The 23,737-nt window shown below is 41.0% G+C and overlaps 1 protein-coding gene across 5 annotated transcripts in view; it reads right to left on the bottom strand.

Moving 5' to 3' along the window:
• Positions 1 to 150: 150 nt before the first annotated feature.
• The window catches only part of ADHFE1 (alcohol dehydrogenase iron containing 1), a 31,317-nt gene continuing 7,730 nt past the window's right edge, over positions 151 to 23,737 (bottom strand). For 4 of the 5 annotated variants that reach the window (XM_063079489.1, XM_063079491.1, XM_063079490.1 and 1 more), the window contains exons 4-14: positions 22,480 to 22,533; positions 22,151 to 22,305; positions 21,803 to 21,999; positions 19,822 to 19,899; positions 18,421 to 18,526; positions 15,383 to 15,535; positions 13,467 to 13,565; positions 10,595 to 10,673; positions 10,317 to 10,413; positions 7,622 to 7,779; positions 151 to 679 (exon numbers count right to left, since the gene is read on the bottom strand). In XM_063079489.1, the coding sequence (XP_062935559.1) occupies positions 596 to 679; positions 7,622 to 7,779; positions 10,317 to 10,413; positions 10,595 to 10,673; positions 13,467 to 13,565; positions 15,383 to 15,535; positions 18,421 to 18,526; positions 19,822 to 19,899; positions 21,803 to 21,999; positions 22,151 to 22,305; positions 22,480 to 22,533 (1,260 nt within the window). In that variant the 3' untranslated portion in view covers positions 151 to 595. Of the gene's footprint in view, positions 680 to 6,674; positions 6,758 to 7,621; positions 7,780 to 10,316; positions 10,414 to 10,594; positions 10,674 to 13,466; positions 13,566 to 15,382; positions 15,536 to 18,420; positions 18,527 to 19,821; positions 19,900 to 21,802; positions 22,000 to 22,150; positions 22,306 to 22,479; positions 22,534 to 23,737 lie in introns of all 5 variants that reach the window. The other variant, XR_010021771.1, reaches the window with a different exon arrangement.

Genomic DNA, 23,737 nt, shown 5'->3' with positions numbered 1-23,737 from the left:
TCATATAATTGTACTGCATCTTGTTTTTGCGAACTTACTAGTATCTAACTTACATATTTCCAGCAGATTTATTCATCTTTATTAAAAACATAATAGTATTCCACTGTTTAATATACAATGACTTATTTATCTATACATTATTAATGAATATTTATGTTTCAATTTTTTATTTTTAGAAAAAGTGCTGCTAGAAACATACTTGCAATGTTTCTTTATGTGCTTGTGCTAGTATTTGTATAAGATAAATTTCTAGACATGCAGTTACTGGGCATAGAATGTGTATATTTATGTTGTACGTTTACATTTTGATAGATACTGATACATGGAGCAGGAGTATTCTGTGGGGTTTGGAGCATTAACACTGACCCCTGAAGTCTGGCCCAGGGTTCTGACAGAGTGAGTATTTGTCCAGCCTGTTTTATGGAAGTAGCTTGACTCCATGCATCAGGGAATCTGCTACAGGAAAAAAGTAAATCACATTCAAACTGATAACAGGCAAGGGTGTGTGAGGATGAAAAGACAAATCACTAGCTAGATCAACTTTTGTTTTCAGAACCACGATGGCCAATGGTAATTCTTTCAGTAAAAATGCCAATTAATACAGTTTCATTGAAGCTTCAAATAGAGCAGACAGATCCTCTTCTGACTGGGGACGAGGTGCAAGCTTGGTGACCCTTTCCTGAAACAGCAAATAAAACGAGTTACCGAGACCTTAGAAAAAACAAGTTTTAAAAACTACCAAGTTATGTAAATTAATGTAGTCATAGGAAAATAAATTAATAATAGTCACATCTTTAAAAAATCATATTTCTTGTATGCTTCGTACTAGCTGATCCCCAACTCAGAGGTTTATCAAGCCTCATTTCCCACAAAGCTTTGGAAAGCCATCGCTCCTTGCCTTCTGCCCAAATTATAGAACCAAATCAACCATAAGGAAAACCTCTCCTATAATGACCAAACTGGGTTGTTACAACTTCTGCCTGGTTCTCTGTGGGAAGAGAGCTCTGCCCCAAGCACAGCGGGTGCTGCCAAGGGAAAGAGAACTGGGTCATCTTCCAAGACCATATTTTGCAACTTGGACTTAAGGTATATTCAAAAGGACTTCATTAGAACATTAACTTTCAGGCTACATGCAACAAGTGGTTCCTTTTTTTCCCTATTAACTAAGGTTTTATCTCTAATTTCCCAAACAAGTATAGTGATTTGTTTAATTTCTCCAATGATTATTATTTATCAAGTCGGTGAGGACAGCCAGCACATCCTATTGCTAGTTATATTCCTGCCAGTATCTTATTTATCCCTGTGGGATGAGGGATAATGATATGATGATGACTACCCTGCAGCCTAAATGAAATTAAGAAATGTGCCATTACGGGATTCCATTTTCATGGGACTCCAGGTCTGTTTTCTGGCGATCGGCTGGTCTTTGGAAGCACAGCTGGTGGGAGGACAGGTGCTCGGCTGTGTTCACTGCTCTGTGCTTGACATACAGTAAGTAGGTTCTCAACAGTTATTGGATGAATTAAAGAAGATGGTGGGGAGGGGGGATACTGGCATCTCAAATTCACATAAACAAGACAGAACTCTGACTCCTGCCGCCCCTCCCATATTCCTCATCTCAGAAACGACATCCTCAGGCAAAAACCTGGGAGCCATCCTTGATGCCTCTTGTCCTTGCTCTGCAAGTTCAACCCATCAGCAAGTCTGTCAGACCCACCTCCAAAATGAATCCCCAACCCGAGCACTTCTCACCTGCCCTTGCACCGCAACAGGAATCTACAGCACCACGATGGCTCCTGGTCCTAAGGTCCTAGTATATGTGCTGCCGAAGCGAGCACGGTCCTAAGGTCCTAGGTGAACAGCTTCCTACGTGGTGTTTCCACTTTTGCTCCTCTGGCGCCCCCTACAGGTCATTGTCCCCACGGCAGCTGGACTGATTTCTTCCCACTATCAATCCCATCACACCGACGCTCTAGGATAAGCTCCCGGGCCAGGAGAATAAAACCAGGGCCTCTTAGGCGGCCCGATCCGGCTCTGCTGCTCGCCCAGCTCTGGCTGCTCTCCCATTGGTTCACTCCAGTTAGTCCCACTGTCCTTTTTCAGCAATTTATCTAGAAGTTTAGTTTTATGGTCTCCTTCAATTTAATGTTTACTGGTTTTACATGGAGTCCTGTGATCCAACTTTGGTTATGTCTCAAAATGCTACAGTGCTGTGTGGAAACCATCATTAAAATTCTGGTTATCTCGCCACTGGGAGAGAACCCCGCCTATAAGAGATTCCGTAGGAAGACATAATAGTATTAAAATTTTGAATTGCAACTGTGCTTCTGTCTGCTGAGTATTATCAATGTTTGCAATCATTTAAAGTTGCAAATAGGTCAAAACGAATGGAGCATTTTGATATATATTTTGTATCCCTAATGCCTCAGGGCCTCTCCCCTCTGCCCTTGCTGGAGTTCCCTCCACCCTGTCCCTGCGAGATCACTATCTCATGAGCCAGCCGTCATAGGAAATGATTTCATTGATATCTTATTTACAGATGTTCACTGCCTGTCTCCTTACTAGAATGTAAGCTCCATGAGGGAGGGAAGGGACTTATTTTCCTTCTCACTGTATCCCATACAACACAATGGTATATGGTAGGACTAATTAAGTATTTGTCAGGTAAAAGGCAGAATGAAAAGAAGGAAGGTCGTTATTAAAAAATGAACTCAAAATGGATCAAAAACCTAAATGTAACAGCTAAAGCCCTAAAACTCTTAGAAGAACATATAGGGGGAAATCTTGACATCATTGGATTTGGCAATGATTTCTGAGATATGACACCAAAAGCACATGCAACAAAAGAAAAAAGAGACAACCTGGACTATATTAAATTAAAAACTTTTGTGCACCAAAGGACACTATGAAGAGAGTGAAAAGACAAGTCACAAAATGAGAGAAAATTTGTAAATCATATATTTGATAAGGGATTAATATCCAGAATATAAAAATTATTCCTACTACTCAACAACCAAAAAACCTCAAACAAATCAATTAAAAAATGGGCAAAGGACTTGAATACATATTTCTCCAAAGAAAACATATAATGAGCCAATAAGCACATTTAAAGATGCTCAACATCATTAGTCATTAGGGAAATGTGAATCAAAACTTCAGTGAGATACCACTTCACACTCATTAGGATGGCCTTTATAAAAAAAATGGAAAATAACAAGTGTTGGTGAGGATGTGGAGAAATTAGAGCCCATGTGCATTGTTAATAGACATGTAAAATGTTACAGACACTATGGAAAATGGTTTGGCAGTTCCTCAAAAAGTTAAACACGGAATTACTATATCATCCAACAATTCTATTCCTAGGAATATACCCAAAAGAATTGAAAGCAGGGACTCACATAGATACACCAATGTTGACAGCAGCATTAGTCATAATAGCCCAAAGGTGGAAACAACCCAAGTGTACATCAGCAGATGAATGGATGAGCAAAATGTGGTACACCCATACAATGGCATATTATTCAGCCCTAAAAAGGAATGAGCAAAATGTGGTACACCCATACAATGGCATATTATTCAGCCATAAAAAGGGATGAAATTCTGATACATGCTACAACATGGATGAACACTTAAGACATGCTAAGTGAAATAAGTCAGCCACAGAAGGACAGATATCGTATGATTCCACTTATATGAGGCACTTAGGATAGGCAAATTCATAGAGACAGAAAGTAGAATAAAGGTAACCAGGGGCCGGGAGAAGGGAAAAATGGGGAGTTATTGTTTAATGGATGTACAGCTTCTGTTTGGGATGATAAAAAAGATTTGGAAAGGGATAGTGGTAATGTTACACAATATTGTGAATGTACTTAATGGCACTGAATTATACACTTAAAATAGTTAAAATGGTAAATTTTATGTTATGTATATTTTACCACAATAAAAAAAAATAAATTAAAAAAAAAAGAAAAGATGACTGGTTGGACAGATGGGAGAAGTGGGGGAGACAATCTGATAAATATGGGTGCAGCAAAGGCAAAATTTTGCATCACAGCAGATCTTTTAGGGACTGTAAGGAATTCTGAGAATCCGTAGCAAGGCAGAGATTTATTCATGGTCACATATGTGTATGTTTGTGGCAGGGTCAAGAACTGAAGTTCGTTGTTTACTAGGACTACAGATGAGTGTCACGTCATTCTGTTTATAATGGGAAAGAGTCCTATCTGATGAGTGCTAAGGCCCTTGACGTGATCTTGTTTATCTTTGGCGAAGTATTTCAGGATTCTCAGAAGTACTTGAGGCCAAGCCTGAGCTGAGTTTCTCATTCGCATTTCTACCCCCTAATGATGCGTTAAACAGGACAAGGGCATAAGGTTTGGGACGAGCTCCTATGCATATCAGCTATACCATATAAAAGCTAAACTTTCTCAGAATTAACATGTGTTAAGCAATGTGCTATTATTTATATACACACAAGACTGAAGAACTGATTAACATGGGCACTGAAATAAAATTCAGGCTTCTACTTTTAGCACATTCATAAAATAACAACATTTCAGCTGCCCTGTCTACCAGAGAATGGAAGTGTTCATTTGGGTAGACAGGTTTCCACAGTCATGAAATGTTTTGGTTTGAAATGTAAATGTTTCTTTCCAGAGGTTTCAGAAATCCAGCTTGGAAGATTAATTTATTCTTGCCTGCTCCCCTAGCAGCCTGGCTCTGGCAGTTGGAAGTCTCTGTACACAGGGCTGCTATTCGCTGCTACCAGTATGGGCTGTGATGTTTGGTCAAGAATACTGGCCTAGTTGTTCCTTCCAAAGAAAACTGCTCCCTTGTTGCCGAACACAAAAGAACCTCTATCAAACGTCAACTACATGGAATAACCTTTCTGGCAATGTTCTTTGCAGGAACCAGTATATCCTTCTCACTACCTTAAGTCCAGTAGATACTAATAAGTGAAGATTAGTCTACTATTGTGTAAAATTCTGAAGTTGTCTTAGCATTCCTGTAAAATGTTCACTGACACCAAAAAATGAAAACACACACACACACACAAAACAAAAAAACAAAACAAAACGAAAAAACCGCATAGTAGTTCTTCACCTGCAAAATGGACAAACTTATTTCTAAGATTCCTTTCAAAGTCCTATGAATCTATGAATACAAGCGTTCTTCAAAAAGTTTACGGAAAAACAGAATTAAAGATAATATGAATCTTTCATGAACTTTTTGAAGAACCTCATATATACATATTTCAATACCATCAACTCCAAAATGGAACTAGTGCTAGTTAATTAAAATTAATAATGTTTCTCCTAATCATGAAAACACGATCAAAGGAAAAACAGGAGCATACACCTTGAATCTGCTTTATGAATACAGCTTGAGGAAAACCTGGCTTCCTACTTGAAGACACGACTTATATTCAAAAGATTCCACTTATCCCCCCTCTTTTGTGAAACTAAGAAATTTGTTTTGTCTAATTAAGGTTTTGCTATCTGTCATTTCCCAGTATGACACGTGCACCGAGAATTCAGAGTAATACCTAATTTTAGAGTATGGTCTCAAATATTAGTCTAGATCTGCTGCTGTCTGGGATAGCTTTTGAAAGTGAAAGTCTGAGCACAGTAGAATTAGAACAGCAAACACTTGCCAAAGTGTGCTGATAAAATGGCCAGCAATAAAATGGCCCAGAATATCATACAGTTTCATCTGAAAATCATGGATACCATTCTTGGAGGTAGATAAATCATATTCCTGAACATTTTCCTGGGCTAAACAAGTAGAATTTTTCAGAGGGTCCCTTGCAGAATGGACAGTGTCACTGGGACCATGCTAAAAAAGCCTGAAGCTACATTGAAATCATGGTGGCCATTCAGTCTACGGTGTCCTTGGACAAGCTTTCATGGCTCCCCTGTCTTTGGTGGAGACCTAGTCAGTAAGGAAACTTCTCAAAAAGTTAACCATCAAGTTAACCTGGACAGAGGATTTAGAAAGAGAGGGCTGCAGGTATGTACTCATTTAACATATTTACTAGCTTGTGCTAAGTGCAATAGAGGACGGATGAGCAGCAGGCAGATTCCTGCCCTCATGGAACTTACAGTCTAGAGTGTTCGAATAAATAACTGTGAGGACCTTACGTAGTCATATTCTTTGGCTATTTAGTCCCTTTGACTTATGGGTTAGAATTAAGAGTTTGTTAGCCCTAGGGCTCTGCTACACTTTGAGAATCCTGTTTCTCTTTCATTTATGTTTCTAGATGCAATAGAATCCACTGGGTCTGAATCTAAATCAGGGAAACTGGAGGCTCATGGATCATTTTTCATTTGTACAGTAAGAAACCAGGGAATTCAACACAAACATCCAGATTGCTGATTTTTCTTGAAAGTTGGAGGTTCTGCCAACACAGAGACCTGAATTTCTGCTTGATGATAAATTATAGCTGAACAGCTGCTCACCCAGTGAGCTGGGCCATGTGCTTTCCATTTCACCGAGGTCCCCACCACTCCTTACTGCCTTAAATTACTTTGTTGGCTCTTACCTACCTGGCTGCTGTGGACATGAGTCTGTGAACCTGATCTCTATAAATATTCCCTTAGTGAGTGGTGAGGTCATCAACATTCTAAGCACTGACCAAGCGGGAAAGAAGAATCTAGTTTGAGGCCATTACTTACCTGGAGTTTAGTGAGGTTCAAGCACCCCACTGCTACGTGTGGTAAGCAGGAGGCTGTGAGCATGGATATTCCAGCTGTTAACTCTGTTCCAATGTCAAGGAGAGATCCATGAATGCTTTAACTTTGGGCAGAAGAGCCTTATCCTCATATCCTCATAGCATTGAAGTGACCCTTGCTTTTCCCATGTTGGCCAAGAGCACTAAGGGAGCATTCAGGGCATGGTGAGCATGGCGTGGTCCACCAGCCAAGTGCTCCCAGCTCTGAGCTCTCTGCTTTATGGTGGATTACAATGAACCGGATCTTGGCCTATTAGGATCCGACACTCTAGCACAAGAGAGGTCCAATGAGGTGTCGACTATCTTCGTAAGAACCTCAGGAGAGGAAACCTGACATCTTTTATGATTCCCCGAAGAAAGGGTGGCAGCTCAGTTTACATTCTTTAGCAACGTTTAAATAAATGCAGTTAAGACCCAAAGTGACACAGATATGTATAAAATATACAACCTCCCCAATTCATTAAAAAGCAATTTTATAATAGTCTTAAAGGCATACCTATTTCCTAACAAAGATGTAGAAATTTATAACTCTTTATAATGGAAAATAATATTAGTGGTCCTTTTGGAACAGCTTCACATAGTTTTACAGAGGACCCTTAAAAGAGCAGAATTGGGGAAAAGGGAAATTTTTCCATAGCTCAGGATCAATTAAGTTGTTTTTGCCTTGAATTTTCATAAAGAATCCTTTCAGTTGCGCCATAAAAGCTTCACCTAAGCTGCCGTTTTATGGAAGGACAGAAAGGTGAAGGAGCCGTGGCCCTTCCCACCCGGGCGGGGTGCTGTCCGGGAGACCTGGGACCCGCTCCCAGCTTTGCACCCGGTCCACACGCCCCCACGTGGCCTTCCCGGCAGCTCCGGCTCCTCGGCGGCGGGACTGCGGGGCGCGCTTACCTGGGGCAGCGTTCCTTTCACTAACGCGGGGATGTCGGCCGGGGAGTAGCCGAGGGCGGCTAGGCCGTCGTCCACGTCCAGGTCGAATAAGAATTTCCGGAGCGTGTCTGCCAGCACAGGCCCAGCATCTTGGATCCTGGCAGTGCGGACGTCGGCTCCTAGAAGACAGAAAGCGCTGGCTGGGGAGAGGAGAAGCAGCAGGCTCAGGCTGCAGCTCAGCCTCAAGATCAACCGAACACGTACCGTGCGCCCACACCGCCTCCCCAACACGTACCGGGCGCCAGACAGACGGGGCCCCGCTGCAGCCCCGAAGAAGCAAGACATGAGCGAGGCCAGAGCGACGAACGCAGGAGCCTCTGCGACAGAAGTGGCTGGGGCAGCTAGCTCGGCTCTCCCTTTGCAGGGGACAAGCCGGGTGCGGTGGGGAAGAGGAACAGAGCCAAGAAAAGGGGAGCAGAAAGGAGACAGAGAAAGAACGCTAGTGTCCCGACGAGGAAGGAAGCATCTGCAGGAGAAAGCGCGTCTCTAACTTTCCAGGTTGGGAGTCTGCTGACATCTAGAGGTGCGTGTGTTCAGTGTCTTTTCTCACAGCAACATCATAGGGATAGGCCTCGTGAAACAAGAGGGACACAGAAGTACAAAAACTCCAAAGCTAACCACCGAAAAGGAACAAAATAAGTATGAAAAAATGGATGACATGTGACCAGGGAAGAAATTATTTCGTCTCTACAACCATAAAACTTTTTTGGGGGGACTCCATTGCCAAAGGGCAGGGTAGGCTCCCCTAAATAAATATTACAGAACCAGGAGCATGAAGACTCTCAGAAAGCAATGTTTACAATGGTATTGGTGAAGTGGGGAGAAGGTTGCCAAGAGTTGGAGATTTGCTAGAGCAGAATTTTGACATAATTAATCCACATAATCACAGAAATGTCAATCTTCAAGAGGCATGCGGTTCTGCCCTCAGGCAGGGTGGCAGTGAAATTTCCCAGGGGAAGGGAGCTGATTTCACAACCCCTAGCACCCCCATGCCCATCTATTCCAGTGGAACACTCTACAAGCGAACATAACGTCGTATAGAGTCTATCCAAATGCCTCACGCTGTAATCCAAGTCCACTTTTTCTTGTATCACTCGAAAGGAGACTAGAATGTACAGTCTCCTCCATATTGAAGCACATTATTAAATCGATTTTAAGTGTTCTCTTCTACAACAGTGAGAACTGCTTTAGTAATCTAGGAAAAGGTATAAATACAGCCAAATACAGGGCTAGCTGGGAGAGCAGCTGGATGGAGGGTAAATAAGGCCAGTCTGTATTATCAGTGGCAGCTAAGATATGGATTAGGTGGAGGGAGACACATGATGTGAGGTTTATGAGGTTTTTATGTTTCTGGGACTGCTGCCATAGAACACACCATCCAAACCTCTGGGTTTTCCTATGAGGCATTTTAGAAAAAAAGAAGTGGTATGAAAGAGAATAAATTGGTCTAAAACTAAGAATATCTAAGGTAACATAGAGAATCAAAATATGTAATGACTAAGCATGGAATAATATTAAATTTTCCTATGCAAGAAGAAATAATTGGTGGAACTAGCTTGGATTTTGTCTAACAGAGGAACTGCTTTCTCAGAACTGTTGCTGGTTGCCTAGAATGCTAACTTTTAAGTTCTCTAAGGTTTTCCCATTTACCATAAATCTAGCCTATGATCTGGGCTCCCCCTTTTTACACCGTTCGCATATTTACAAAGACAGCTGAGTCCCAACAAATGGCTGAACAGCATCTCCAGTCAGAAAGGGAAAAGGGACACGAGAGATCCTGGGTAAAGCTGGCATCGTTTTCCTGCACCCTTGGCTGGGAAATCGCACTTCTCTGCCCTGGGCTGCTGGCATTAACATTCGCAGCACAGCACCTGGAACTCCTGGGCACACAAACGGGCAAGTGTGAGGGGAAGTGGGGGTGAAGCTGCACACGCAGAAGGGTGGCTGTGGTGGATCCTGCCTCCTTGGAAAGAATCTCTCCAACGGCTGTTGCTAGAAGAGCATAATAAAGTATTCTTTTTAGCCATTTCCTTCCTACTCTAAACACTAGGGGAATGAGATGTTTTGTAAGTTAATCAAATATTCAAGTCTACTTAAAAGAGTTTTCATTTCAGAAAAATACTCAATTTTACTTTCTGCTATAGCTATCCTGAATATAATTTTATTTCTGGTAAGATTCAAAACACACTGTGGATATCTTATTATAGATGTTATATTCTACAGTATGGCAAACAGATTCCACTTTTAGGATCTTTTTATAAAGTTTCTAGTTGTTTAGATTTTCTATAATTGGGAATTTACTGTTGCTTCCTGATTTAGATTTATTTTATTATTAATTAAACTTAGCTAAAGCCATTTATAACATTAATAGTATATAAAGAGTTATACTTTCCTTGGGGATGAAAATAGAGGAAATAGTATTACTACAAACAACAGAATCTCAATATTTGGTTCCATTTCATTGTGAAAAGACTCTTAGATGCATAAAATTACATTATTTTAGTGCTAGATAAGACGTTGGGTAAGTCACTGACATCTTATTATTATGCTATGAGAAAGCAACATTTTGGGGTATTATTCTTTAGGCTTATCTTCAGAAGCAACCCTAGGAAATGCCCCATCTGTGAGTCCCCGATTTTTGGGGAATGGTCCATACCCAATATTTCTGCCGTCTCCAGGTGCCGCTCCGGAAACATCTGGGCTGTGAAAGTGAACACTGCTGGGGATGTGAGCACCACAGAGAGGCCATGGGGCTGGGGAGAAAAGAAACGTGGTGATCTAAGGCAAAGTTCTTCTTCCCCCTGCATAATCTAGATACTACATTACTTTTACCCTGTACTCTGAGCAGTCAAGAATTGACAATTATACAAGTCTTTGTGGAAATTGCAAGAAACATATGATTTAATTTTAAAAACTTATTATTAATTATTTTACCACCAGCGGGTGATCCACATTGTAAGCCTTTGCTTTATATGTCTTCACCAAGCCTGAAACTGGGTATGACATTCCATGGCTAGAAAAGAAAAAAAGATCCTTATGTTGACAAGCAGATACTGGAACGCAAGTCAACAATACAAAGATAACTTCACAGTCTCTGGACAGTATCGCCACCTCACACAATTACACGCTCTGTTTTCTTGGATATAAGGATATATTATGACACACTAGATGTTTAGCGTAGTTGTTAACGAAACCTCTGCAATGTTCAAATTCCAATGCTCATAGAATTGTATGCCATTAAAAAATATTATCCAGAGGTAGCTCCGCAAACACAATGGTTAACCTTATGATTTTGAAGAATCGAGAATTCACACTGAAGTTTCTGTAATAAGCTCTGGGCATGCGTTTTCCATTTTGCCCTGGCACCTTCTTGGTAGCGTGCTCATGTGCAAGCTGACGATATTGGTGGGAGTTTTACAAGCAAGAAGTGCTGCATTCGACGACATGCAAACTTGATCCTCCACTGATCTGTTCCACCAAGAACTGATAGATCCTTTCAAATGTTACATACTAATAAAGTTGAAAAATAAATGATTATTCTAGCCTAAAGGCTACGTTAGTCATTCTAGTTTGACTGATTTCTCTCACCTGAATTCTACCTTAAGGATTTATTTAGGTTTAGTTATCAAGAAAAGGCATCATGATTTTTGTTTTTACTAAAAAATTCTTTATATCCTTTTGATTCTTGGTGAACAAATAGGAAAATATTATAGTTTAGATGATTCAAAAGATAAACATTATGTTACTATATTTACAATTAATATATTTAAAATGAAATGCCTTACATGAGTAAAATGATCTGTAGTCTTTTGATGTGGATTATTGGATGACTTTGTGCTTATTCAGCAAAAGATTTACATTTCATGGAAGGAAGGATTTTGGTGAACTGTATAAATATTTATCACAAGAAAGGTGCTCCCAGCCCATCCTTCATGATGCAGATTGGAAGCTATTTGTTCTCTGTGTTGTTGGGTAGTTTGGAATGTGCTTTACCTCTATTGGGCTCCATAGTATTCAGAAAATTATTGCCTACTGTGCTTTCATGATGTGAAAGGGTTCATGTAGCTTTCGAAGGTAACTTTATAATGATATTCAATAGTTTAGGCCGATTGCTTTTTTTTTAAAACCATTGTCTTTGTTCTTTCTGGACAATAAAAATCCATAATCCTATTTCCTTCTAGTCATTTTATGCATATATTTAATTTATGATCATATTGTACATATTGCTTTATACATTGCTTTTGTTACTTAATATTCTTTGTAAACATTTTCCCATTTAATTTTCTGTTCTAAATCATTATTTTTAATGGTGTTATTTTATTTAAGTACTGTACTTCAGTTAACCATTCCCAAACTGTTGGGCATTTAGATTGCTTTTAAATTTTTCAATTATAAATAACACTTAGGTGAAAATCCTTATAAGCAAATTCTTTGATCATATCATGAGTATTTCTTTAGGCTAGAATTGTAGAAGTGAATCAGTGGGCAACAGGTATACATATTTTTCAGGCTCTGGGTACATTTTGCTCATGTGCTATTTGGAAAGGTGTTACCAATTTAGCTCCTAGCAGCAGCAGAGTTTGAGGATGACCATTCCATTGCACCTGCTGTAGCAAAGATCCATTCTCGATTTTCAACACTCACTGGTTTTCAATTTTAAAGCAACATACCAATAAAGTTCCAATCAAAAAGATTAGTTCTGGGCTATTGTCAAAGATTATGATCTCTCTCTTTTTGTGAGACATTGGGGGAAAAAATCCTGCATTCAAGGTTTTAAAAATCCACAACACATAGTGAGGAGGTGGAGAAATCAGAACTGTCATTCACTCCTGGTGGGAATTTAAAATGGTGCAGATGTTGTGGAAAATAGTTTGGCAGTTTCTCAAAATTTATTTATTTTTAAAATTTTTTTAAAAGATGACCGGTAAGGGGATCCTAACCCTTGATTGGTGTTGTTAGCACCACGCTCTCCCATGTGAGCTAACCGGCCATCCCTATATAGGTATCTGAACCTGTGGCCTTGGTGTTATCAGCACCACACTCTCCCAAATGAGCCACAGGCCAGCCCTAGTTTCTCAAAATTTAAACACAGAATTACCATATGACCCAGCAATTCCACTCTTATGTATATAATAAGAGAAATGAAAACATGTCACACAAAAACTTGTACATTAATGTTCATAGCAACATTATTCATAATAGCCCAAAAGTTCACCAACTGATGAATTATTAAGTAAAATGTGGTATATCCATACAATGGGATGTTATTTGTCAATAAAAAAGAATAAAGTACTGATACATGTATAAACCTTGGATACATTATGCTAAGTAAAACAAGCCAGACACAAAAGACCACACATTCTATAATTCTATTTATATGAAATGTCCAGAATGGGGAAATCTATAGAGCCAGAAAGTAAATTAGTAGTTGCTTAGTACTGGAGGAGGTAGGGAGACTAGTGGGGGATAACTAAGAAGTATGGGATTTCTTTTTGGGAGCTAAAATGTTCTAAATTGATAGTGGTGATGGCTGCATAACTTTGTGTATTCAAGTATACTAAAACCACTGAATTGCACATTTTAAGTAGGTAAATTGTATAGTGTGTGAATTGTGTCTTAAAAAGCTGTTATAAAAAGTCCATAACCCAATAAATTACATTCAAATTAAGAAAATATTTAGGAACCTTAAGTTAAATTTCTTCCTTCTATAGCATGTTTAAATTTTACCACCTGTCCTGAATTATAAACATTTTAAAATTTAAAAGCAATAGCTTGGGTAAAGAAATAAAATCTCAAATTCACTCACCACAGATGAACACCAGCATTTCCAAAGCCAATGCCAGCAAAAGCACTTGCCAAGTGCATCTGAGACCTTGCTTCAACATCATCAGGATTTCTGACAGCCCTGGGAATGATATAAATACCTAACAATAACACATCAACATTGGCACTTCCTGCTGAATAAAGAACCACCTTAGAGAAAGATCTGGAAAAAAAAAGAAGTGCTACTTGGTAGGAAGAAAAATTAGGCAAGTTATTCAAGTGACGCCTTGTCTTCTAAATGGAAACCGAAGGGAAACATATTTTCTCATCAATGATTTCAGCAAAGGCATAATAAACAAACCGTCAGGCTGCTCATGTGATGTAAAAGTGTGGTGGGACACAAAGCACCGACTCCTACCAGTAGAGCTGTTCTAGGAAAGTGCCCTGAGACTGCATTCTTCTTCCTCACTTGTCAATGACGCTACCGGCAGCTGTGACTGCAAATAGAGTAAACGTTCTCAGAATGCACCAGACTGGCGGCTGAAGGCAGCCCGGTCGCCTGGGGCTACCTGCACACCAGACCCAGCCTGGCCAGCCATCTTTCTCTCTGTGACACTGACCCAAATCAGACCCATTCTCTTTTGAGAATAGAATAGGTGGAAACTGTACACCTATTCTAATATTATTGTGGAAATGGGATGTTAATGTAGGATGAGCCTTGGCTTGCTCCGTGTGTCCCTACTGCCAGTTCACAAAAGCACATTCTCGAAGGCCCTTCGAGATCGGGCTCAGCCTTCCTGCACACCCTGCCTGGAAATCCTGCCCTGGTGAGGCCCCTGAAGACTGCCCAGCGAACCCACTTTCACTTGGGTTTTCATGATTTTGCCTTGAGTAAGGGTTCCTGTTATGAAACAAAAGCGCCTTGGCCTTATTTCTCCTTTTATCTGGAATGGGTATGTGTTTGTGTGTCCTTTCCAGAAGTCAGTGGTAGGGCCTTCCTCCCTGAGAAACAAGGTGATGTAGCAGATGACAGGGCTTTCAGCCCATCCTCTGGCCATCTCACTCCCTCTCCTGCCACTGTGGCTCTGCCAAGTGTCAGTCCCTAGCAAACCAACTGGCTCCTATTATCTGTGTCAAATGCTGCTGTGCTTCGCTGGGGGTCTCCCACGAGCCTGAAACAGTTCTGGGTCCCCACCCTCTGCTCCAGTACAAAATGCAATTCCAAGGCCCCCTCTCCAGTGCAGCTTCTGGCTCTACCATGTTGGTGTCTAGGCCTAACCTGCTGTGGCCTTTATGCAGAAATAAAAAAGCAAGTCTCACTTTGCCTGTGTCTCAGTGTCTCAGGTATCGGCTTTCATCTCTATGGATACCTGTGCTCTCTCATAGCCTATGGCTAGGAATGCGTGTATGTATGCATTTATATTCAAATTTCTCAAAACCTTGAAGGAATCCTTTTACATTTTCTGCCTTTTACATCTCCTGGGACAGCAAGCTCTACACGTTTATTTTTTAAATTCAGTTCATGTTATTTTGCTCCAGGGGGGATCCCACGTGCCTCTGGGCAGGGTCTGCTTGGGCACAGCCCATATCTGCCTGCGTGGTTCCGATTCCCGCCCTGGCTAGCCAAATCTCACAGGGCATTCCCCTCATCCTTAGCTTTGGTTTTGAGGCTTTGATGAGCAAACCTCTATTTCTTCTATCTGCCTCCTTCATAAACTAGGGGCTCCTATTTTGTCCCCTGGCAGATTTTGCCTCCTCAGCTGAAGGATCCAGTTTTCATCTGCTCATCTGATGGGTCCCTGCAGAGACTGCTGGTGTCTGGTGCTTCTCTCTACCCACTGACCGATGTTCCGGTGAACAGACCTGCTCAACATATTTCAGGATCGGGCATGCCATGTTTCATGTGAAGGAAGAATGTGGCTTTTCTTTTCTGTTTCTATCCCCTTCGGGGTGACATACCTCTTCAGATATTTAGCAACAATCCTCAGCGCATGGACTGCCCAGATGTCGCTGATGGGGTTGCTGCCCTGGTACGCCGGCCGAGCGATGGGATTCGAAGGGCAGGGGCTCCGCATGTGGTAGGGAAGGGCAGTGTATGACTCCAGGGCATGGCTAACAAGAAATATTGAAAATATACAGACTGAAAGAGCTGTCTTCCTCCTCTCCTCCATCCAGATCACAAACTGCGGACATGCTATTAGCGCTGGTGACCACATTACATTACACTAGTCAGCCTCTTGTCTATGGTAGTTGTTGCTTACTATAGAAATGAACACAGTCAAGTTTAAGTTAACAGCACTACAGTGTTTCTGACCAGTATGCTTAAGATTACATAAGGCCCTTTTCCAGTGTAAATACATCTTTATGACACTAAATTATTAAACACCAGAGCCATGAAAAAAAAGCACTGTATCTAAAAAATGACTTCCTTGTAGAATAAATTTACCATTTTATACTTCAAATTGATAAAATACCATATTACCAAAAGAGGGCCATAGTTACAGTAGACTCCTATTAAAAGTATGGTGTAGTGGGTGAGAACACAGGCTTTGGGTTCAGCTGCCCAGGTGCAAATCCTGGCACCAGACCTTCCCACTGAGGATCTGGGTGAGGCATGACCCTTCCTGGGACTCAAAGACAGGGATAAATAAAAGTACTGCTTCATGGTTCAGCTGTGAAAATTAAATGAGTTGACACATGTAAAAGTACTTAGAATAGTGGCTGGCACATTGTAAAATGTATTATTCACTATTGCTATTAATTCTTGGCCTGAAAAAAAATCGGATTCCGTTTTCCTATGTGCCCCCAATTTATGGTTGGCTATTTCAAGACCTAAGCTTCAGAGCTGCCTCCACCTGCTGGCCTGCCTGGATTCTAGCTCATTAACTGCAGAGAAGAGAACAGGCACAACCATCCGGGTCTGTGATACGTGGGGACACAATGTAACATGAACTGTGTTCTGTAAGGATTATAGTTTTCAGTCTTAGAATGGAGGATTTACTCTCTTCTACTTGTGAAAAACAGATAACGATGTTTTGAACAAAGAATTAGAAAAATTTTTGAAAATTAGTTGGTAGACGGACGCCATGGCTTTGTGATTTTAAATAGGGAATGTGTGGGCAATGCGAGCATGAGGTGGGAGGACATGGGGAGGACAGAGTATGGTGAGTCCACTGCGGTCCAGAGTCTGACCTCTGTCTTGCAGCACATGTAGATTCTGAATTCAGGAGCAGGTCTGTTTCTCACAGGGGGTTTCACTCACTGAGCTGAGCTCACAGAAACTAGGTGTAATACCTGGAAGTCAGATTATTGATTTACAATGAGAAACATAACTGCCGAGGGGGACAGAACCTGAGTCTTCACGATGATGGCCAGTTTATGATCAGAAGGCCCATTAAGTCCTAACAAGGGGAATTACCTCTAAGGTTTAATACACAGCTGTGTCCATCTTCAGAACAGGCCACTAGGCCTTAGGGGCAGATTCCTCGGCCAGTAGTTTTCTCCCTCGGACAGTACTTGGAAGAGCAGCTACCAGCACTCTCGCTCCTTCAGAGCCCACATCCCCATGACTGACAGTAAAGTCTGTGGGCCTGTGAATCATTCACTTAAAGGTGACTGCAAAAGGGCCTTGATATATTTCTCATGCAGTTTACAGTTACAGGGAGGATAATCTTATTTCCCTTACTTACAAGTTATTAGGAGACAGCTCATCAAAGTTCTGACACTATTGACCAGAATAAAGTTCCTACAGTGTCTTGGCAGGCAGAATAACAAACTGAGAAAAGCAGACCATGGACTTGGATAGATCTGGACGTGAATCCTAACTATGTCACCTCCTGCTTGTGTGAGCTTCACTCACCCGGGATGCATTTAGTGCCTATGATATGACAGTCACTGTGCCAAGAGGCAGGAATAGAGAAGTGAGTAAGATGGCCCTGTCCTCATCAAGGTCACAATGCAGTGGGGAGATGGGCATGGAAGAGGCTGTCTCAGAAGCAGTCTAGAGGCCACGCAGTGGGGAAGACAAAGGCTGAGTGGGGCAGCTGTACTGAAGAGAGGGAAAGGGAGGGTCAGCAAGGGCTCCATCGAGGAGCATGGAATTGAAAGACGAGTTCTCCAAGCAGATAAAGAGCTGAGCACTGGGCACAGTCCAGAGGCTGAGGAGTTTGGCCTTTGGACAGCAGTCATGGGAAGCCACTGAGAGACTCTAAGGTAGAGCAGTGTGTGTGTGTGTGTGTGTGTGTGTGTGTGTGTGTGTGTGTGTGTGTGTGTGTGTGTGTGTGTGTGTGTGCACTTGTGTGCTCGTTAAGGCCAGCATGGAGGGCAGATGGAAGGGCAACGGACAGTGAGGCCAATCGGGAGACTACTGCGACAGTCCAGGTGAGAGATGGAGCAGGACTGAACCAAGGCAGGAGCAACAAACATTCGAGAAGAGGGAGCAGATATAAGACAGATTCAAGCAGGACAAGAGATAGGATCTGCTGGCTGGGTGTGGGCATGAGAGAAGGGAGAAGTTCATATTGAGTCCTGCTACTTGCTGAGCTAGGGGACCCAGGAAGAGAACTGTATGGTGTGGGTGATCAACAGAATGACCAGATTTCATCAAATTTAAGATGCTATGCATTATAAGATATACCATTTTAAAAAATGTACCACTGAGGAGAAAAAACAGACTGCCATGCTGTGATTTTAAGATATATCCTGATTCAGAGATGTTAAAATGTGAAAAAATGTGCATATGTGAATGAATGAACCAGGGTAGTTTGGGATATGGTGAACATGGCTGGGGTGGCCCCTTCCTGAACAGCAGGTTCATGGCTGACACCAGACCTCACCCAGTCACCAACCTTTACAGTTTCAATGTTTTCACCTAGAAAAGGGGATAATGACAGCCAAAGCTAGCGGTGTTGTGGAATACTAATCAATGAATGCTTATCAAGTGCTTTGAGCAAAAGGCCCAGTACTGAAAAAGTGCCTCTAGGGGCACTGGTACCTACCAAAGCACATCAAAGCCACTGTTGGCGACCACCCGGTCTGGAAGGTAGAGGGTGTGCAGAGGATCGATCAGTCCCAGTGTGGGTTTGATGGCTCGTGAAGCAATACCTAAAACATAGGATTTTCAATGGAGGCTAAAGGTATGGGCACCATTTAAAAAAAAAAAAAACTTTAGGATAATAAATCACCATTGAAAAAATGAGGTAAAAACAAATTTTTTAAAAAATGAGATAAGATTCATTCTCATGTAGGGAGGCAGCAAGGAGCAGTGTAAAGAGATTTGGAGTCAGAAACCTGGAATTTTCAGTGGAGTGCAGAAGCTGGCTCCTGCTGGTCCCCAAGAGCCAACTGTATGCATCTCTCCCCAGCTCCTGAATGGGTGACATCATTGGCCATGGTGGGAATATTTATAACACAAAAATTGGCAAACACTACAAATCAGGGCTTATTTTTTTATTCTTAAATTCCAGAGAGCTGGTTTACTAGCACACCATTGGTCCTTCCTCTGCAACTTACTCTGTGTCTTCAGACAAGTCCCTTCACCTCTCTGAGTTCTCTGTATGATTAGACCGTACTGACTTAGGGCCTCCATCCCTCACAGAACTGTTAAAGGATCAAATGAGGTAATATTACGCAAAAATCTTCTTAAAACTGTAAGGTAGAATTTAAGTGCTGGTTACTATTATTATCTTTTAAAATGTCAAAGGATAATGTAATTTTATTTCAAAAAGAGAAATTACTATGGATGTGCAATTGAATGCTAATTTATTCTGCTATAAAAGCCTGGAAGGAGGATATTGAGCCAGACTCAAGGAGAGGGATATTTCTACCACATTAGCCAAGAGTCAGTAAGAGACAGAGAAGAAGATAGGATAAAAATGACTAAAATGACAGAAAGCAGAACACAGATTACCTGGAGATAGGGCTGGAAAGTCTGGCTGGGATGGAGCATGAGGGAACTTTCTGGAGTGATGGGAATGTTTTAGATCTTGATTGGGGTGGTAGTTACATGGGCATAAAATTGTGTGCATTTTATTGTATAAAAATTCAAGTTTATTGATGTGTCTCAATAAACTTGAATTAAAATGTAAAAAGATGTTGGAGAAAGGAAACACTCATTTATCATTGATATACGAGTACAGTCAGTAATTTGGGCAGAAAAAAGGCCAGTTAAGATTCATGGCATTTCAATATGCTTTTGTAGGTAATTCTCAAAAAGAAGTTTAACAGGCTGTTTCATATTTTTATATGTACTTGGAAAAAGAAAGAAAATATGTATATGCACATACTCTTTCGTCAACTCCATAACTCCTCGATTTTAAAATATTAGGATTAAAGGAAAGGGGATGGGGTTGAAAGGTAAGAGAGAGAGCTTTAAAAAAATCTGTGGGCAAAGTTCTTACCAGTTTTTACTTTCAAGTTTTGGTAGTCAAAAACAGCAATCCCAGTAGTTTCACTCCCAGTTCCAGAGGTAGTTGGGACTTGAACAAAATAATATTAATTTTAATGAAGCATCTAAGTAAAGGTCAGTGGAGATATTTAACTCAGCCTTTGGAATAAGGAGCAAAGTTAGAGAAGGAAAAGGAAGCTTTGCTGACCCCGTTGCTCACTTGACATCTGTATCTTCATTAACATGTACCTAAGTCTAAAATGTATAAAGTCTGTGTCTGTATTAACATGTACATAAGTCTAATGTGTATGACACCAGTGCCTGCATTAACATGCATGTATGACGTCTCTATCTGTATTAGCGCACATGTATTGTCTGCATGTATGTTGATGTCTGCAACGGCATTAATGCATGCATATGCTTAACATGCATGATGTTTGTGTCTGTATTAACATGAATGTGTGTTTAATATGTATGTGATCTCTGTATCTACATTAACATGCATATATGATTACATGCCTGCACCAACATATATGTATGTTTAACATGTATGTGTGTTTAATATGTATGTTGCCTGGCATTGCATGAACATGTTTAATATGGATGGTGCCTGCATTAACATGCACATGCATTTAATGTGTGATATATGGTTCTATGCCAACATGCATGTATGATGTCCATGTCTGCACTGACATGTATGTACATCTACATGCATGTGTTTAATGTTTATGGCATCTGTATCTGTATGAACATGTGTGCTTAATATATATGGTGTCTGTCTGCATTGACATGCATGTATGTTTAATATGTGATCTCTGTATGTGTTAACATACATGCATGATGTCTGTGTCTGCATCAACATATATGTTTATTAATCATATGTATGTGTGATGCCTGTGTCCGTATTAAGAGCCATGAGTTCTGGGAACCTCAGGCTCCTCTGGCACTGGAGCTTCAGCAGTTGTGGCTGGGTATTCAAATGCAGGCTGCTCAGCATCTCTGATAAGAAAACTCATATTCGCCATCTCTGAAAGACATCTTTATTCCCTCTTGGCAGCAAGCACAGTAATGCTCGGCCTTTGCTTGGCTCTGCGGTTCTGTAGTTCTGTCAAGTTTCTAAACTTTACTAATCACCCCTCTGTGTGATGCTGACACAGTTTCACCAGAAGGTTCCATTTGCCAGACACTAATTATGCTGCTCCCTGCTGATTCCTCATTCATGTCAAAGCAGTTCATCTGCCACCGACTCACTCAGACCCCATCACAAGGCCCGCTCACAATGGGGTGGGAGGGGAGAGAAGAGAGGACGAGACTTTAAACTGAAGATATTTTCCAGTTACCAGTGAGTGCATTTTAGGTATAAAACTTTATACAGTAATATGCTAGAAGCCATAAAAATGGAAGGGAAGAAAATCCTGGAAAGTTCCAAGGTTGCTAAGGAACAAACAAGCTATTCCAATTTGGATTTGCGTATTTGTGCTCTGGGCAGCCATAGCAGATGTCGCCCAGAGTGACGTGGCCATGCTGGCCACATGTCCCAGGGAAGAGACAAAGCCTGAGGTCAGCTGCAGAAGCCACTGTATGGAAGAAAGGGTTGAGTTAACACCAGAAAAACAACAGTGAACATTATCCTTATACTCCATAGTGGCTGGCAAATGGGACAAAACAGAGAGAGGTTTAGAGGACAAACCTGCCAACAGAGGGACCTAATCATAAGTAAATGAGGACATCCCTCTCCTCTACTTAGTGACTCTATAGCTGAAATCTGCTAACTTTCCTACCGCTGACCCAAATTGTCTCTATCTGTACAATAACGTGCATCAGAATTTTAAAATGAATCAATTGCTATCTGTTTTGGTCTTCAAACAAGGCATTGATTTGAAATGAATAAATCAGAAAGTTTTAGAAATATATAGCCTGAAATTACTGGCTTGCATCTTTCTTAAGGCCTTTTGCCAACTGCAAAATGACATAAGCAAACAAAGGGTCTTCACCTGCAATCAGAGGCTTAAGAGGCACAGTCACAGGCTGTCCCTTCCCGATGGGGGCGTTGACATAATCTAGGAAATCAGAGTGAGGGCTGGATGCATACAGATTAGCAGCTTTACAGGTGTCGATGGTGGAGCCGCCACCCACAGCAACGTAGGCATCAAAAGCTCCCTTTTTGGCAAACTCAATAGCATCCATGAAGCTTGGAAAAGGGAAAATAAAAACCATCATGTTGGGTTTTTTTAGAAATAAATTTCTGTGCCATTAAATAAGGCCTGGGGCAAGTTTTAAACCACAGTGATATATGTGTTGACTTCTGCTTAAAGTCAATGACAGCAACAATACAAGAATACCTAGAATCTGTTGGTTCCACCCTCACATTGTCGTAAACCTTAAAGTTGATGTCATTCTTCACTAGGGAATCCATAACTACTTGCACAGGAGGGAGCTGGGAGAGGTTCTTGTCTGTCATCAAGCAAACGTTTTTAGCCCCCATGTTTTGTAGGTCCTACAATAAAAAAAAATAATTGTTAGGTTTGATAGCATTAGAACTGTAATAGACTCTTTGGGCAAACTTAAAATTGTACATTTTTAAAAACAAAGGATGTGATTGTTGTCTGTGCATGTTTTACAAGATATGTGACATTTACAGTAAGAGACTGTAGTCATCCCAAATACTTGCCATGCCCACTTCCTTTGATACTCCTGCTCCATATCTGATATGTGAAACAGCCATCTGAAAAAAAAAAATTAGGTGTAGGGTGCATTAGAGAGTTGGCCACTCCATTTCTAATAACCTAAAATGGTTCATCATTGTTTAGAGAATAAAGCATATACCGCCTAGCATGGTCTTGTAGGTCACCCCCCATCTGGCCTCACACTCACCACACTTCCGTAAGAAAACCCTGGCTCTGGTCATACCAGAATTACTTATCTTTTCCCAAAGACATCATAAATTCTCAGTAGTTCCCTCAGCTTCAAATGCCTGCCTTCCCTTACCTCCACACCTAAATCAATTCTCAAATTTTGTACTTTCTGATTCAAATGTTATCTCCATGTCTTTTTTGTCTCTTCATTCACTCGTGCGGCTGACCATCCATCCTTCCAACCACCCTTGCATGCATGCATCCACGTATCCATCCATCCTCCCACCCAACCAATGCTTCCAAGTGTCTGCTATGTTCCAGGCACTGTCCTAGGCTCTGGTAACTTGACTATGAATAAGAGAAACAGGACCTCATGAAGTTTACAGCTGAGAAAAGAGCTTTTATACTGATGGATGATGGGTCACTTTTGGTCCCAATACATATGTTGTTTGATCCATGTAATGTTTACATTTCTTTTATTGAATTGGCTAATAACTCTTAAAAATCAGGATAAAAAAATTCAATATGACCATCTGGATACTGCTCTCTCTTGAATAATCTGTCAACACCGGGACTGCATTCCCATGTGGCAGCAATCAAAGGGGTCAGGGGCACATCCTTCAGATGGGACCGGTGCTCTGTGAACTCAGCACTGGCCTCACCCAGCCTGTTCATGGGTTGATTAACTGTCAGCCCCTGGTGACATTTCAATTTATGACTCCTGGGCTAGGAGGAGACAGGGATTTAAACAAATAGTTACAATTAATTATAGTGTGATTAAAAATGCATCAGGATTAATTGCTCCTTTACATTTGCTTCAGCAGATTACTTTGACCTCTTTTGGGACTGTTATAATTTCAAAACTAAAGATTTAACATACATAAGTTGGAGAATTTGTGGAACTGGGGGTTTATCCTATTTTAATGGCTATACAGAAAACAGTGTTCCAAACATGACTCATGTTCTCAGAAAATTTATATTCTATTATCTCAACAAGGTACTTTGCTAGATAGGGCTGATCAAACAGAGATTATGGAACATAAATTGATAATGGATTTCAAATGAAATAATAAT

The sequence above is a fragment of the Cynocephalus volans genome, chromosome 15, assembly GCF_027409185.1.
Source record: "Cynocephalus volans isolate mCynVol1 chromosome 15, mCynVol1.pri, whole genome shotgun sequence".
Lineage (NCBI taxonomy): Eukaryota > Metazoa > Chordata > Mammalia > Dermoptera > Cynocephalidae > Cynocephalus > Cynocephalus volans.
The sequence above is the reverse complement of the archived record's forward strand: the minus strand, read 5'-3'. Positions and strand labels throughout refer to the sequence as shown.